Source organism: Cygnus atratus, chromosome 1 (assembly GCF_013377495.2).
Source record: "Cygnus atratus isolate AKBS03 ecotype Queensland, Australia chromosome 1, CAtr_DNAZoo_HiC_assembly, whole genome shotgun sequence".
Taxonomy (NCBI): Eukaryota; Metazoa; Chordata; class Aves; order Anseriformes; family Anatidae; genus Cygnus; species Cygnus atratus.
Genome location: NC_066362.1, coordinates 63,250,044 through 63,267,848, shown reverse-complemented (window position 1 = coordinate 63,267,848; position 17,805 = coordinate 63,250,044). Strand labels below are relative to the sequence as shown.

General features: G+C 39.1%; 1 protein-coding gene across 5 annotated transcripts in view; it reads left to right on the top strand.

Annotated features, from left to right (window-relative positions):
- The window catches only part of FGD4 (FYVE, RhoGEF and PH domain containing 4), a 94,283-nt gene that overhangs the window by 59,910 nt on the left and 16,568 nt on the right, over positions 1–17,805 (top strand). For all 5 annotated transcript variants that reach the window (XM_050708161.1, XM_050708157.1, XM_050708154.1 and 2 more), the window contains 4 exons: positions 295–475; positions 3,096–3,582; positions 13,153–13,242; positions 14,990–15,135. In XM_050708161.1, the coding sequence (XP_050564118.1) occupies positions 295–475; positions 3,096–3,582; positions 13,153–13,242; positions 14,990–15,135 (904 nt within the window). The remainder of the gene's footprint in view (positions 1–294; positions 476–3,095; positions 3,583–13,152; positions 13,243–14,989; positions 15,136–17,805) is intronic.

The window sequence follows — 17,805 nt, the reverse complement described above, 5'->3', positions numbered from 1 at the left end:
GATGGGCCCCAACACTGACCCTGTGGGAACGCCACTCATGATTTTTGTCAGCTGGATTTAAGTCCATGCGCCACCACTCTGGGCCGGGCCAAAATGTAACAAGATGTCTGATACCACACAGCACATAAGTGTATGAAGTTCCTATATTCATAAAACAGCTTGAAGGTTAAGTAAATCAAAAAGACTCTATTCTTAATTACTGTGATAAGTTCTTATGCAAAAAATCTTATATGTGTTCTGGAAATTCAAAGAAACAACTCCTGAGTGATTGATCACTGTTACTGTTGTTTGCAGTGCCTCCAAAGCCAATTCATCTGCAGAAGGTATCACCTGTTACATACCAAACCCCTAGGCATAAAGCTTTATCAAGTCAGAAGCCAAGAATGGAGGAAGATACACCTACCCCTGTTCCTAGTGTCACAAAGGAAAAGTCCAGTAAAGTGTCAGATCTCATCCATCGTTTTGAAGGAGGCAGGTATGTGGTATAATTTTAATTCTTTTGTAGTTCTGTCATGTGTGGCTTAACATTCAAGTAAAGTGTAAATAATGTTGATGGTATGGTGGTGCTCAAAACTGTCCCTGCCAGAGGAGCTGATGGCAAAACTGCATGCTTTGAAATGGTGCGAGCCAATTGTATATGTGGTCTGTACAGGGCTGTGCTTCTTCATGAGGCCCTAGTCTTAATTTTTCTTTAAAGTGAGAAGACACACACACACACACCCCTTTCAACATTTTTAAAAACATCCTGAAAAATACAATGATTTGAAATAAGTGCTGATTTAAGAATGAAACTTTGGAGCAAATCCTAAATTATCTTGTTCTCACAGGAAAAAAAAATCACTTTTATAAACAAACAGAAAAACTGGAAATTCTGGTTTTCCTTTTATACTGACTTAACCTCTTCAGATCATTTATGTGGAGAGCAAACAATTTTAGTGGATGCATGCTATATGAGTTACTTGTATTGATATGGCATGCATCCACTAAACTGCTTTGTAGTACTTGGTGATTTTAGTGGAATATCTTGATGTTCCTTAGCTTTTATACTGTATTTCACAGGAAACACTTGGAACTTTGAAAAACAAGAGCTAGAGTGAGCTCTACATTCATGGAATAGTTCTATTTGTGTGTCTTTTAATTGGATGCATATGACAAACATTATAAGCTCTGAAACAGAAGTTCCAATATATCTACTCTGTACAAAGAAAGTGACTTTCCAGAAATCCCATGACAGGGGAACAGTTCAGGAAACGGTCCAGTGACAGTGGAGTGTTACAAGTTTGGGATATTACTTTCTTCTGTTTCCTCAGGATATTGATGTTTTGAAGGAGTGGCCCCTAGAGGGCTGAATGCACGATGTACAACAGATCATGTTGTAAGGAGCCAGAGTATTAAAATTTTCATTGAAAGAATGCCTCCTCAAGATGGGGGAAATTTAATCCTTTATGCAGAAGCAGCTAAGCTATGCAAAAGGAGGTTTGTTTAGTGGAATAGAAAACATTTGAGAGCTTTGTCTGCAAGAAACTTCCATCATTAGCCACAAGCTTAATTGTGCTGCTGTCACGACAACTGCCAAAAGGTGGGAAAAAGAAACTAGTGCAGCACTAGAGGTCCTGTGAATTTTATGACTAATTCAGGTCTCCAGTCCTGTTATCATTTTGTTTCCCAGTCTTCCTTCAGAGAATTATCCAAGTCTTTTTTAACAATGCAGTGTCACTAGAAAAACAGTTTTACCTCTTTGATTGTTCTTCCTAGTGGCTGTGAACTATCAAGTTCTAGAATAAAATACTTACAATAGAGCATGCTTTATTGTTTTTGTTTGGTTTTGAACTCATCTGTAAGTCTGAGCAGTTACATTTTCATTGCATCTGTGGAAGTGGAGAATAAGAGGCATATAAAAGACTTTCCATAGAATTCTGACTTTTTGCAATAAAGGCAGATGTAAAGGCATCAAAATGCACCCCCGAAGGAATTGAGCTGCCTTTTGGAATTTCTCTGTCCTTAGAAATACTGCCTTCAGTGTTATCAGCTTTTTTTTTTTCTTTTTTTCCTGTAAGAGAACTTCTTCAGTTCAATGTGCCCTCATGCCAATGAGCTGTATGTTTGTTTTTGCTAGCCATGCCTACTGGATTGTACAGAAATTTTTTTTCAATATTATGCAAATAAAGGAATCTATGAAGAAAGCACTGAAAACTTTCTTTTTTGTAGACTTTAGAGGCATTTTGTTTTGGGGAGAAGTTGAGTAGCTTTTGGCTAACGTTATTCCTAATGAAATACCTCTCCAGTGATAAACTCTCTTCAAATCTCTGATCTCTGCTGATGAGAAACTTTCCTAATTAGCATGCCTAATTCTGGAATGCCCTGCCGTGGCTGGGGAAGGAGTGCACGTTTTGAAAACGTGCTCAACTCAGAGAATGTGTCTTCCATGAAGGTCAACTTCACTTGTAATTACTGGTCTTCAAATGACTAGGTAGCACGTTCATGAATGACAAACTGATCCTCGATTATGATAACATATTTTCATTAGTCTGTACAGTTCATAAACATACAGGCATGGGAGAAAGTTAATTAAGCCACTTTACTGTATGCATGCAATGGAAAAATGTCAATGAATTATAGCTAAGTTTCTCAGCATTTTGGGAGCGCTTTTTTTTTTTTTTTTTTAAAAAAAGAATAATTTCTGCACAACTAAATGAGAAATGATTTAGTTCTTTTGTTATATGATAGAAGAAAATGAAGCTAGTGTAAGGTATTTTTCAAGCCACTTATATAGAAGTTCATAATATACTTATAGTATTTGTATAAACTGTCCTATAAATAAGGAGTAAACATACATAGAGAGATGAGGATGTAGTCAATCAATATAGACTCCAGGTTTTCACTAAGAAATGCATGTTATGCTTTAATGGAAAAATGCTATTCAAGTCTTGGTGGTGTGAACTTCCTAATATTAATATAGGAAGAAACGATTTGGAGGAACTGTTTATATGGTCTAACTGTCCTACTTCCCTTAATAGTTGTTTAGTTATTTTTTTCTTTTATAATGCCATGTTTAACTTTTCTCTCATCTATGTTTTGCTTGTCTGGTGTCATAGCCCATTCAGTCCTAGTGATTTGAAGAAAGATTCCTCTGTTCTCAACATCTCTAAATCTCAAGGAAGATATGGATCAACACCATCACCTCAGCCAAAATTCCCCTCCCAACAACTGCTACAAAAACAGGGAAACAGTAATACCAACAAAACTCAGGTTGCACAGACACACACAGCCAATGGTGTACTAGCACAAGACCAGATGGAACGTGAGGACAGAAGGATACCTGACCATGGCTCTGCTGTGTCCACCCCAGTTCCAGATAATTCAATCAACAGCAGCTTAATAAATGGCGAAAGAGTAAGTACGTCCAGAGAGTCATTAGAAACTACAACTTCCTGTGAAGGACAGATACTTAACAGCTGCTACAGGACTCCAAGCAGTGATACACTGCTCCCGTCTGACAATGAAACTCTAGAAATTAATACTAACATGGAGGAAGAACCAAATGAGGAAATCAGCAAACAAGATCAACCTATAGAAACAAAGGTAAAGAGAGAAGTTGTTTCTTTCTTGCAATATTGCTGCTCTGTATATTTTCTCTAGACTTCTGTTTATAAAAGTAAGCTTCCTAGGGCAGGTCAGAAAGCTGAAAATCTTCTAGTTATTTTTCCTCTAAAAAACTGAAAATTTATTACTGTTTCCTCATTGTTTAAAAAAAAGAAGTATTTAAAAATAATCAGCAAAATGTCTTAAACTACAAAAAGAGAGCTGAAAGTTTGACTGTCCAGTGGCAATTGCTTCTGAAACAATCTGTCAAAAAAATTGTAATTTGGAAAAATTTTCTTGGTGTTGGTAATTTTATGTTAACCTGTAAAATGACACAAATGCTAGAGCAGAGGCTGTGCCACCAAAAGGATACCAATGTTTCAAATGTGTTCAAAGAGGTTAAAAGGGGGGGTGGGAGGGGAAAGGAAAATTTTGTTCTTACATTCCCTCTTCTTCCCACCTCCTCCCCCTAAGTTAGGTATCTGAGGGTTTGAAAAAAAAAAAAAAGTGAAACTGAAATATATGTACATGTTTAGCACTGTGAGGAAGGAGTTAGTGGCATATACAAAATAAAATTTCATGTGTACTAAACTGAAGCAAAACAGGGCTTCAGGAAAAACTGTCAAATGGATCCTTAACTTAGATGTAGTTGTCAAAGCTGGAAAGGCAGTGGCAGTCTGCTAGTTACCAGATAGAAAAGAGATTCAGAGAATACTAAATATATGCTTTGTTAGCAAGAACATGATGAATTTGAGCTTCCTCATAAGGAAGGTTTTAAATTATTAAGGAAAGTAAGTGGGTGGAAGAAAATCTGTCTTAGAAAAATTAATTGCTGAGAAAATTTGTGAAATTTCCCCTTTTAAATGTTTGATTATGCAGTTTGCCTTCTTGTACTGAAGCATTCATGGCCAGTGAACGTCATCAATAATTTCAGTCAATCTTTGCTCTGTGTGAGTCACTGCAGAGGGTCTGGGCTGGCACCTTCTGAGCCCTGCTCTTCTCCACAGAACTAAAGAGGAGAGCGGCTAGCTGAACATCCCGTTGTGTGTTGCTGAGCACTGCTAAAGCTGTTCTCCAGTTGTCATGTGTACACCTGTATCAGCCAACTACAAAAATTCAGGGAGATTGTGGAGCTGGAAATGCAGGACTACATAGCTTTGGGCTGCATATCAGTGTCTTCAAAGAATCATAGAATGATTTGGGTTTGAAGGAACCTTAAAGATTATCTAGTTCTGAACCCCTGCTATGGACAGGGGCACCTCCCACCAGACCAGGTTGCCCAAAGCCCCATCCAACCTGGCCTTGAACAGTTCCAGGGATAGGGCAGCCACAGCTTCTCTGGGCAACCTGTTCCAGTGCCTCACCATCCTCATAGTAAATAATTTCTTCCTAAATATCTAATCTAAACCTACCCTCTTTTAGGTTAAAACCATTACCTGTTGTCCTATCACTACAATTCCTGATAAAGCATCCCTCCCTCTCTCTCTTCTGTAAGCCTCCTTTAAGTACTGAAAGGCTGCTGTAAAGTTCTTCTGGAGCCCTCTCTCCTCCAGGCTGAACAACCCCATCTCTCTCAGCCTGTTTTCTTAGGAGTGGTGCTCCAGATCATTCTCATGGCCCTCCTCTGGACTCACTCCAACAGGTCCCTGTCTTTCCTATGCTGGAGGCCCCACCGTACTCCAGGTGGGGTCTCAGATCAGCAGAGTAAATGGGGTGAATCACCTCTGTTGACCTACTGGCCACACTTCTTTCAATGCAGTCCAGGAAACAATTGGCTTTCTGGGCTGCAAGCACACATTGCCATCTCATATTCAGGTTTTCAGTCACTACTACCCCCAAGTCCTTCCGTGTAGGGCTGCTCTCAATGCAGCCATCCCCCAGCCTGTATTCATGTTTGGGGTGCCCTGACCCAAGTGGAGGACCTTGCACTTGGCCTTGAACTCTCAAGCCTGTCCAGATCCCTCTGGACAGCATCCCTGCCTTCTTTGGTGTCAACTACACCACTCAGCTTGGTGTCATCCACAAACTTTCTGAGGGCGCACTCAGTCCCACTATCCATGTTGCTGACAGATATATTTAATAATACAGTCCCAATACAGACCCCTGAGGGGCACCACTTATTGCTGGTCTCCACCTGTACGTTGAGCCGTTGACAGCAACTCTTTGAATGTGATCATCCAAACAAGTCCTTACCCGCTGAGTTGTCCATTTGTCAAATCCATACCTCTCTATGTTAGAGACAAGAATGTTGTATGGGACAACATCAAATGCTTTGTACAATTTGAGGTGGATGATATCAGTAGCTCTTCCATTAACCCCTAATGCTGTACGCCTGTTGTAGAAGGCCACCAAATTTATCAGGCACAATTTGCTCTTAGTGAAGCCATGCTGGCTGTCACCAGTCACCTGTCCATTTTCCATGTGCATTAACATAGCTTCCAGGAGGATCTGCTCTATGAACTTCTTACACAACTACTTTGCTGTTTTCATTTACAAAACAGCAGCATCTCTCCAAGCCCTTGAATTAGGTTAACTAGGGATCCTGTATGTACCCGCTGAGGATAAATTCTGTATCTAGGAAAGATGGGACACAAATTTACATGTATTACAGGGTCATGCCAAGAAGGTGCTAGTATGTGGGTTGTTTTTTTTTTTTGTTTGTTTTTGTGTTGTTTTTTTTTGGGGCAATTTGTTTTTGCTACTAATGATTAAAAATGATTTTCATTTAAATGTAAATCTGATAGTGATTCGGGGTGCCTTTAACATGCCACACCTTTCATTCTGTTTCTGTCTTATCATCGGTAATGCCTGCTTCCCTTCTTTGTGCCAATAAAGTGCTTAATGCTCCATGGGCAATGCTAAGCTTGAATCCAAGTTGTGCAGTAAGGTGCTGGCAGGATTTTTCAGGAAAAGGCAGAGATGGGAAGCATTTACGTTGTCATATCCAGGAAGGAACTGAGCAAATGGTTGGAGAAAATGTGATTGGGAGCAATCTCATTAAAGTGTTTTTGACCTGCTGGGTGACCAACAAAAGTTATCTGGTCTGTATTGACCAAGAGCCCAAGTGCGAGGCTGTTACTAGACATACTGTTTGTTGATGTTAGAAGGGTAGAAAACAAAACAAAACAAAACCAACCACAGAACAAGCCCATGTAGGATAACTCTTAAGATAGCATCAGTGGAGAACTGGATCTATAAAAACTGAATTGGATGATAACAGCACTTTCTGAGATACCAGTATGCTTGTGGTACAAGAACATCCTCTTTAATGATGTTAAGAAGCATATCTACCATAGATCTGAGGGCCATACTTTACAAAATAAAACACTAATTTAGATTAGGGTAATGCAATCTATAGGTTGAAATGAAATTGAGTTTGAAGTGGCTGCTGCCATGCCATCTGGAGTATAGGAGGGGAGGGTGCTGAGGAACAAGAGAGGTCTGATAGAGCTCTAAGCTCTTACTGTGTCCAAGTAGGCATTGGAAAGAAACAAGAGCATTTAGGCAGTTTGTAGATTTTTACTAAGCACCCTTATTGTCAGTAAAAGATCTTAAAACTGGGATGCAGTTGAGTTGAAGTTGCACTTCACTGAGTAACAACACCTTTCTGTTCTTTTTAATTAAGCAAGCATGAGTGTAGGTAAAATTGAGTGAAAGCAAATAGGAGTAGATGCGTGCAAGTCATAGACAAATTTTAAATTATGCATCTGATACTTATTTTGGTAGCAATGTGAAGTATCCTGTCTCCTGTATGCCATACTTCCTAATTCAGGGAAAGCTGGTGCAGCCTCACCTTGAGTACTAGTTGCAGTACCGGACACCACAGTTTATAAGGACATAAAACTATTAGTGTGTGTCCAAAGGAGGACTACGAAGATGGTGAGGGGTCTGGAGGGCAAGATGTATGAGGAGCAGCTGAGGTCCCTTGGTTTGTTCATCCCAGAGCAGAGCAGGCCGAGGGGAGGCCTCATGGCAGCCTGCAGCTCCCTCACGAGGGGAGCGGAGGGGCAGGCGCTGAGCTCTGCTCTCTGGGGACAGCGACAGGACCCGAGGGAACGGCATGGGGCTGGGACAGGGGAAGGTCAGGCTGGATGTTAGGAAAAGATTAAAGAAGCATTTGGACGACAGACGTATGGTCTGATTTTTTGGGTGGTCCTGTGTGGGGCCAAGAATTGGACTTGATGATCCTTATGGATCACTTCCAACTTGGGATATTCTATGATTCTGTTAGTCTATTGCTGGAAAGGGTGAATTAAACTGGGGAATGGTACAAAACCAAAGCAGAAACTGGTTTTTAGACCTGGAAGAGAAAGCTTGTTTAGAAGTAATGGTGCTCTTACATTTTCCACCCCACCTCCTCATCACTGTAGGTCTGACTAAAGTCAAATTCTTGCAGGTTCTGGAAAAGTTTAGGTGAAACTAACTAAATTTGACAGTGATCTGAGACTTTTTCCCCAAATGAGCAGACCGCAGTATGTATTATTTCTCTTATTTACTGTATTAGTCTGAAAGTCACAAACCACAAATACCACAAGGAAAAAGATGATTGAAAGTTAAGTTTCCTGCCTTGCAGCAGAAGCACCTTCTGTCATAAAATTTGTTTTTTTCTAAAATGCGGAGGCTGAATAGTACAAGAACATCCCAATCAACTAGCTTCCTGAATAACATCTTGTGAGAAATCTGCTACTGGAGTAAACTACAGGCAAGAAGACAAATGCTTCCGTATTTGTTGTGAGATTTGGTAGGGAATGGGGATATTGACTGCATGCATGCCATAAATGGAGAAGAATCCATTGCACATCTTTATTAAAGTATTTACTTGATAGCTCCTTTTAATGGCCATGCTGGGGGCTCTGGTGTTTCAGATGCAAAACCTGGTGGAGGTCATGTGTTTCTAAAGGTAAGGTGAAGGATTGATTTAAATAGGGTGAAACTTTTGTGCTATGTTAACTTTCTGCCAAGAAACGTTTAACTGTTGCAATTCTTGAGTAACAGAGAAAGTAAAATCCTGGTTCTACATTTTATGTTCTTCTTCGGCAGCAGTAAATCATGAACAAAGCTGTATATCTTTAGTACCCGATATAAATATGTGTAAATCCTCTTGAAGAATTGCCTTTTTAGGGTTAGTAGGATCTTCGCTGCTTATCTTGGTTACTATGCAAGAAACTCACAGATCACTTTCATAATAAACTGTTGCATAGAGCTAATTTGTCAGAAGGTGGTGGTAATATTCAGTAGCTCATGCAAAATTTAGTGTTTAACTTGATTTCAGAAACTAACTCAAGAGATTAAATGAAATCTTAAATTCTCATGGAGATTTACATTTATTTTCCCAATACTCACAGAACAAAGCTTCAGATCAAGAACCAGCCATGACACAGATGGTTTTAGGAAAGGAAAAACCCACTCTCTTACTTTAGACCAAACTCAGCATTTAAATCAAACAATCAATATCACACAATGTGGATTGAATGAGTTTTGCTTATATTTTACATATTGAGAAACACAGATATGGTGAGAGATATTATTGCAAAGCCTGTGGGGTAAGGGCTATGCTGTGATAGGAGTGAATCATACACTGCATCACTATTATGTTGGTAGGTATAGTTTTCTTGACGGGAGATGGTACTTGGGAGATGGTATGAAGTCATCTTTAAATTAGTGCAATCTGTGCAGGTTTTGCACAAGATGCAAAGAATTCATATCCTCAGCAGCATTTTTTGTACCTCATCTAAATTTGAGAGTTCAATTTAGGTAGAAATTATTTGCTTTCGTAGAATGGTTTGGGTTGGAAGGGACCTCAAAGATCATCTAGTTCCAAGCCCCCTGCCATGGGCAGGGACACCTTCCACTAGACCAGGTTGCTCAAAGCCTCATCCAGTCTGTCCTTGAACACTTCCAGGGATGGGGCATCCACAACTTTAATGTCTTAAGCATCCATAGTAATGCAGTAATTCTATGGATGTGCAACTTTGTACTAAAGAATAGGCAGCTAAGCCCAGGTGAAATATGTAATTTAAAAATCCTGTCTAGAGATACAGGTTTGCAGTCCTGCCTGCATGAACTTTGTCAGATGGTTGGATAGAATGGAAAGTATGGTTTGCTTGAAATTAATAATTTTTAAATACTTTTAGCTAATAACTTATTCAACCAGAAAATATCTGTTTCAGGTCATTAGAAAGGTCAGTTTAAAGACATGTCACAAAATTGTCTAATTTGCAATTTTCAAAGGTTAGTTTTTGGAGGACAAATTGAACTGAGAGTTCAGTTCATCTGCAACCATTAGAAAGAACAGTAAAGTTTTACTCAAGTTTATCCTTTCATTTGGAAAAGAGTAATGCATTCTTTTAAATTAAGTGTTTAAAAAAATGCTTTGGTATTTTTGATATGGTTGCATTCTGCTTTACAGTAGATCTCAGGAACTTAGTGTTACCTTATGCTTCTGATATTTTGATCAACGGTTGAAATTCAGCCTCTAGTTGAATATTCTCTGTATATCACTAACCATTCCTGGTTGTTTTTATATTTTGAGTTGCCTTCTGTTTAGGGTCATCTCATAAGTTTGAAAGGTTCTCCCCAAATCATTGAGCTGTGCTTGAAGTGAGCGGAGTATGTATTCCAGGTATACTTTGTACTAAATTTTTATCTCAATCTGTTTTGTTAACTGCAGAGAATCCAATATAAATGCTGAATTACTAAAAGCATAAAGAAGTCCTATGAAATAAATAGAAAACACTTCCAGTAAAAGTGTGTCCAGTTCTTTCATTTCTTGTGTCTTATTATCTTGCTTGGGAAAAGAGATGTATGCATTTATGGTTATATGCTGTGAAAATAAACTTTGACTTGTAACTTGAAACAGACTTAAAATTCCTTTCCACTGTTAATGATTAGATATATTCATCAGATTCATCAACACTGAAGTTCTCAGAAGTTGAATACTAACATCATGTTTTTCTTTATTTTTTTAAGTTTCTTCTTCGAATATTTTTTCCCCATTTATCTCTACAAGGTATTTCTTGAACAGCTCCAGTAACTAGCAGCTATGTCATTCTAACTGTCATAAAATACTTTTCAGTATTTATTTCCAAATAATGTTGCAAGACTTACTTTGCTATTCGGAATAGCCCCATGCAGGTCTGCAGACCCTGTGCCTCTTCTGCTCTGCCTGCCCTGAGCCCATAGCTGTACCCACTCCAAACAGCAGGTGGGTGCCCAAGCTGGGGGCAGAGGTGCAGCAGGGGCTTCACACATCACTTCTACTTGGCATAATAATGAGTCTTTTTATCAATTGTAAAACTTGAGAACTATGCAACTGGACCTGTTTCAGCCCCTGCATTCAGGACAAGTGGCAGCCATTTCCATCAAAAAAAACCTCAACAGGAGATGGATGCCACTACTAGCAAAATAGCCTGTGACCTGTTGCTTCCAACAGGAAGGAAGCTGGAGTTGACCTCATTGAAACCAGGTGCTTTTCTTTAGATAGGATGCTGGAAAGGCACAGAAGTGGGAGTATGAGAAGGGAGAGGGATGGAGCTAGCAGGAAAAAACACAGTTGGGAGTTCTTCTAAAATGTGGACAAATATTGAGATGCTGCAGTGGGAATCTGAAGACTTCCATAAAAGAAAAATAACAATACAGTTTTCTGTTATTCTTGCACTGATCTAACCCTGTAGGTGGATGTTCTTATGCTAGAATAAGAACATGCCACTGTGATTAAAAGAGAACTCATCCGTGGTGTGTGTTTTCCCACAAAAAAGATTCCTGAGTCAGGTAGTGACTGTAGAAAGGAGACCAAGGTTCAAAAATTATGACAATGTGTGAGGGAGGTACTGAAAGGATGGAAAAGCTGAGGGGTAAAAGGGATTTGTCCTGGCTCAGGAGTGAGGATTGAATGCTTTTTCTGAATTGCTCATTTTGTATATTTTTTGAGTCTGCTGTGCATGATTTTTCTCTCACCTAATTAGTTCACGTAATCTTCTGAGAACTGTAAATCGATTCTGTAGCAGTGCTTCAGGGAGACAGTGGGTTTTAGCAAAAAATAACAATCAATCAAACAAAAAACCCAAAACCTGAAACATACATACTTGCAGAGGAGCCAGTAGCCTCCATGGTTTTGTGCCTCAAGCAAGTCCACGTGTAAAATTCCTTGCAAATGACTGCACTAAACAGCATGTTGGAGCTGTAACTGCAAATCCTTTAGCTCTCTGCATTCTCTTGACAGCACTTAAAATGCTGTTCTGTAGGTTACTGTGGTTGCTATGTGGATTGAAACATTTAATGAACAGCTTTGAAGTCACTATTGAAAGCCTGTATTTAGGGAGGGAGCTTGCTATGTAGCAGTGTGGCTGTTAACTCTGAAGATCAGAGTTGAAATGAGTTCAGATCTGGAATACTTGCTGAATACTGAAAGGTGAAAAAAAATGACTGTTGTCCTTTACATGAAAGCTCTGTACTTCATTACTCACTATTCTGCGAACAATCTTTATAAATAAATGTACTTGCAAATGTTTATCTTGCAGAAAGCAGCATGCAGTTTGAAATCAGAAATAACTGTTTCAAGATCTCTCTACTTATTTATTTATTTTTAAGTATTTCTACAACTTGTCTAGAAAATTCCCACTGTCCTATAAGCTCTATTTGGACATACACTGCCACTTACATAGTCAGATTCAAGATAGATTCAGATGTCATTAAACACAAACGCTTTTCAGCATGACTGCTAAATCTAGAAGAAAATCTTGTAGTGGAAGAGTCATTTTGTTGAATTTGACACTTGTGAGCATGAGGCATTTCCCTAACATTTTAGTATTTTAGAAGAGTGCACTTTCATTGTTTTGAAACAACTCAGAATTTTATATTCTAGTATACTAAATTTAATATTGAAATTTGAACAAACGTTTTAGGTTATATTTAGCAGAAGAATCAAAAATATGTTTTGTGGAATGAAAAACTTTAAAGTGAAAACTTTCCTTGAGAAGTAAAAATGGCTTGTGTAATGGGCTAATGAGGTAGCACTCTAATTGCAGCCAGCAATGCATCAGTAATGAGTGTATCGATGAACATAAAACATTTTGCATGGTATTTTTCAACAGTTCTGGTATGCAAAGAACAGTCAGTTCAAATAACTTTCCAAATGGGGGCGGGGGAGAACACCAACTAATTCCATCTGTTACGTTTTACTCTGCAAATGAGTTCTTCCAGTGCTGAAAGGTTGGTGGTACTTGATTACCAGGATGTGAGCTGAGCTGTTCAGTAGGGAGTTTGGGCTTTGGCAAAGATCCCTGTGCAAACTGAGAAATACTAAATAGTTTAGGCTTTGACTTTCTCTCTGGAGCTGTTTGGTTATTATTTTTTTTAATCCTCCTCTGACTTTTGTATTTGTTGGTTGAACTGGCAGAAAGCTTGTATTTTCCAAAATAGGGTGATTATTACAAAATGTGAAACTTGGTTTTCAGATGCTTTTTGGACTCTGAGGTAATCATAGGTAATCACATATGCTCTTGAATATTTTTTTTTAAAGTATTGTTATGTTTCCTTCAGTATTCTAAGGGCTCTTCTCTTCTCCCTCAGGAGACAGATGAACAGAAACGTCACAAAATTGCGAGTGAACTTCTGCAAACAGAAAAAGCCTATGTTAGCCGACTTGACCTCCTAGATCGGGTATGTTTCTCTTTAAATTGTTTTTATTTTCTTGCCATTAATTCACTTGAATGGCTCTGTGTGTGTGTGCATATTACGTAAAGGAGGTGGTATGCTTTTTATATTTTACTGACCTTTCCAGTCAGCCATCTGTGGTTGCTGCATAACTTTGTCATTTTTTCTAATTTAAGAACACTGCGTTTTTAAAAAACACTTTAGAATTTTGTGGCTATTAATGCAGTATCTTGTGTGTGCATGTAGACTTCAACATAAGCAGTAGATGTGCAAAATCTGTACTAGCAGCCAATCCAACAAAGGGGATGAATAATGTTGTCCTCACTCATTTCTTGGTTGCTGTTGGACAAGAAAGAGTATCAGTTTATAATACTGATATTGCCTGCCCACGAGCAAATTAGTAAATCTTTCAGGTTTGAGCTGTATGAACAGCATTTCTCTTCAGTGCTGAAGAACCTAGGAAGATGCCCATTGTAAACTGTATATGTCCTACTTTTCTATTAAACATTTAGACCAAACTCTGTTAAAGTGAACAAAAATTCCTCTTTGTGCAAGGGAAGGGTTGAGTTCTTGTGCTCTGTAGAACCAAACTGATGTTTCTTAATGTGGAAGTCTGGGAGGGGTTGTTATGCTTCTAAATAGGGTTAAAAAGTAAGTAACCTTTATAGTTTCCAAAAGAAATTTCTCAAAATTCTCTAATTGTCCTATCAGAGATGGAGCAAAGTGAGTCTATTTTAAAGTGCAAGTGAAAGCGTATGGCTTTTTTGTGTTTCTTTTAAGACAGTTTATCTGTCTCAGCTGGGATTATCAAAATTTCTGTCTTCAGACTCTTTATTTCCTCCAAAACCCATACCTAAGCTTCTGAAGCCCTTTCTAGGGAGATGCAGTCTGTTCCTGTTCACCTGTGGGAGAGAGACATGGACCATACATTCCTGTAAACACTGGTTCATGTGGTGTGCATATTAACAGCTGCATGTCTCTAGTCAGTTTGTAGCTGTCTTATCAGATATAGACCACTGATGGGGAGATTTTTATTGTTATTATTTTTAAGAGACTACTGTAGTATTAAATAGCCCAATCAGAACTGGGACCATTTTGCACTTTAAATGTTATTTGGGTAATATTCAGTCTTCCAGTCAACGTCAATTTTAAAAAGTATAAGGGGCTACAGAATACATATAGTCATAGAATGGCTTTGGGTTGGAAGAGACCTTAAAGATCATCTCGTTCCAACCCCCCTGCGATAGGCAGGGATGCCACTCACTAGATCACGTTGCTCAGGGCCTCATCTAACCTGGTCTTGAACACCTCCAGGGATGGGGCATACTGGTGGTTGAGCTAATGGTAATCAGCCGTCATGCTCACTGGAGAGAAAATGAGAGTGAACAACACAACTGGAGGACTGGGAAAGCTGAGATCTAACTCTTAAAATGCTCAGAATGCTTGCACTCAGACCAGAATGGTTCTACTTTGGTTTGGCTTTCCTTATGTCTGTTCAGCCTGCAGCTCTTTTTCTGTCTCAAAAGAAAAAAAATGGGGTGTAAGGGGAAGAGTAGCTTTTAACTTTTGATGAGGGAAAGATAATAAATAATTTTTAGATAATGAAAGATAATAAATTATTTTTGTAATTACCTGCCTATGTTATTGAAATACTATTCTTGCCCTCGTTGGTGTAGGAGGAGGTGGATGAGTCTTCATCCAGTGATAAAAGATAAAAGGCTAATAGGTTTTGGGTTCTTCTTCTATATTGCAGGTATTTTACTCCAGACTCCTTGAAGAAGCCAACAGAGGTTCCTTTCCAGCTGAAGTGATTAGCAAAATATTTTCTAATATATCATCAATAAATGCATTCCACAGTAAATTCTTACTTCCAGAACTTGAGAAAAGAATGCAAGAATGGTAAGAGGTGATTCACTGGTTAATAATCTATTAAAATAGCATCTCTAGGAACTGTTACAGGCTTGAAGTAGGGAAGGTGCATTCATAATTAAGTGCTACAGTCCCAGGAAGTACTGTGGGTAGGAGAACATCTGCTCTTCCACTCTTCATGAGGAACTGACTCAGCAGAGGATTCGCATCCCTTGTTCAAACTAAAGGACACCTATCTCACTGAAGCTAGTGAGATTACTCATGATTAAATGCCTTGCTGAATTAGAGGTTCACACTAAAATTATGTGCTACCTGACTAATTCATTGCACATAATACAAAATTGAGATAAATACGCACATACAACAAAATTGAGATATATAACATATATATGTTTTGTGCTGCCTTTGTAGCACAGTAATGAAAATAGAATTGTTCAGTTGGAAGGGACCTTCGAAGATCATCTAGTCCAATAGCCTGATCAATTCCGGGCTAACGAAAAGTTAAAGTATATTAATGAGGGCATTATCCAAATGCCTCTTGAACACTGACAGGCACAGGGCATCAACCACCTCTCTTGGAAGCCTGTTACAGTGTTTGACAGCCCTCATGGTAAAGAAAATTTTCCTTATGTCCAGTATGAACATCCCCTGTTGCAGCTTTGTCCTGTTCCCTTGCATTTTATCATTGGTCTCCAGAACAGCAACCTTTGCCTGCTCACAGCTTGAACGGGCATATGCTTCACTGTGTAAAAAACTGGCTGGGTGGCTAGGCCCAAAGACTTGTGGTGAATGGAGTTAAATCCATTTGGCAGCTGGTCACTAGTGGTGTCCCCCAGGACTCAATACTGGGGCCAGTTCTCTTCAATATTTTTATCAATGATCTGTACAAGGGGATCAAGTGCACCCTCAGTAAGTTTGCAGATGACACCAAACTAGGCCCAAGTGTTGATCTGCATGAGGGTAGGAGGGCTCTGCAGAGGGATATGGATAGGCTGGACCGATGGGTTGAGGCAAACTGTATGGGGTTCAGCATGGCTAAGTGCCGGGTCCTGCACCTGGGGCACAACAACCCCATTAAACACAGTAGGCTGGGGGTAAAAGCTGCTGGAAGACTGCCTGGTGGAAAAGGATGTGGGGGTTTTGATCAGTAGCCAGGTGAATATGAGCCGGCAGTGTGCTCAGGTGGCAAAGAAGGCCAATGGTATCCTGGCATGTATCAGAAATAGTGTGGCCAGCAGGACTGAGGAAGTGTTTTTCCCTCAGTACTCAGCTCTGGTGAGTTTTGGGTGAGTACTCAGCTCTGTGTTCAGTTTTGGGCCCCTCACTACAAGAAAGACATCGAGGCCCTGGAGCATGTCCAGAGAAGGGCTTTGAAGGTGGTGAAGGGTCTAGAGAACAAGTCTTATGAGGAACAGCTGAGGGAAAAAGCCTAGGGACAAGGAGGCTCAGGGAAACTTTCCACTTTCTAAAACTACCTCAAAGGAGGTTGTAGCAAGGTGAAAGTTGGTCTCTTCTCCCAGGCAACAAGCAATAGGACAAGAGGAAATGGCCTCAAGTTGCACAAGGGGAGGTTGGGTTGGATATTACCAAAAATGTCTTCACTGAAAGGGTTATGAAGCATTGGAACAGGCTGCCCAGGGAAGTGGTTGCGTCACCATCCCTGGAGTTATTTAAAAGACACATGGATGTGGTGCTTAGGGACATGGTTTAGTGGTAGACAGACTTTGCAGTGCTAGGTTAGTAGTTGGAGTTGATGGAGGTCTTTTCCAGGATAAATGATCTTATGTACTATTGTGCGGTATCTTTGTCCTGTCTTGATGTATGGGATTCTGAAGATGCTGTGGAGATGCTCAAATACGTGTCTATTTCTGGTCTATCTTATTAAACTGACCAATAAATAAATAAATTCCAATTTATTGCTGCTCCCCTACCCTTTTTGGGAAAAGGGGACACCTCATTAAAAAAAAAAAAATTATATTGTTTTGACCCATTGTTTCATTAATTTTTTTTTTTACCTCAGCACCTTTTTGGCTCCTGTATTGCATGTTATCTAGAGTTTATTCTACTGTTTATCCGGATATCCTTTCCAGTTACATATTCATATAAGACCTTAATTGTCAAAAAAATCACACAAAAATTAATAAATAGTACCTTCTTGTGATGTGAAAAAATCTCTGACCACACAGAGGTTGATCTAGATAACAAGGTCTATGTCTTCTGACTCTGTAAGATAATTCCTCTTTAAAATGATAATTCTTTAAAATAGAATATTTACCGTGCACAAATTATGGTAGTCCTGTACAATCTGTTATGCAAGAAAGTAAATAGAACCTGAGCATCATGAAATACAGCAGAGTTTAAACCTTAATCATATGTTTCTTGCAGAATAACCTCATAAGGTTAAATTTGTCTTCTTCTGATCAATTGAAAAATCTGATAGGAAATAACCCATAGATTAAAATAGAGTGTATACATATGAAAAGTTGAGTTTAACTTATTATAATGGTGCTTAAAAAGCAGCACACACTACATTATGTCAGTGCTGTGTATATTTGAAATGAAATTTGTGATGAACTCTGAAGATCTTGCTGTAGACACATTATAGAACACAGGAGATGGTTTGCACTACCTTATGTATTTGCAAAATGCTACATTGCACACGAATGACGTGTGTATAGTTACATAGCTTCTGAGGTTTAA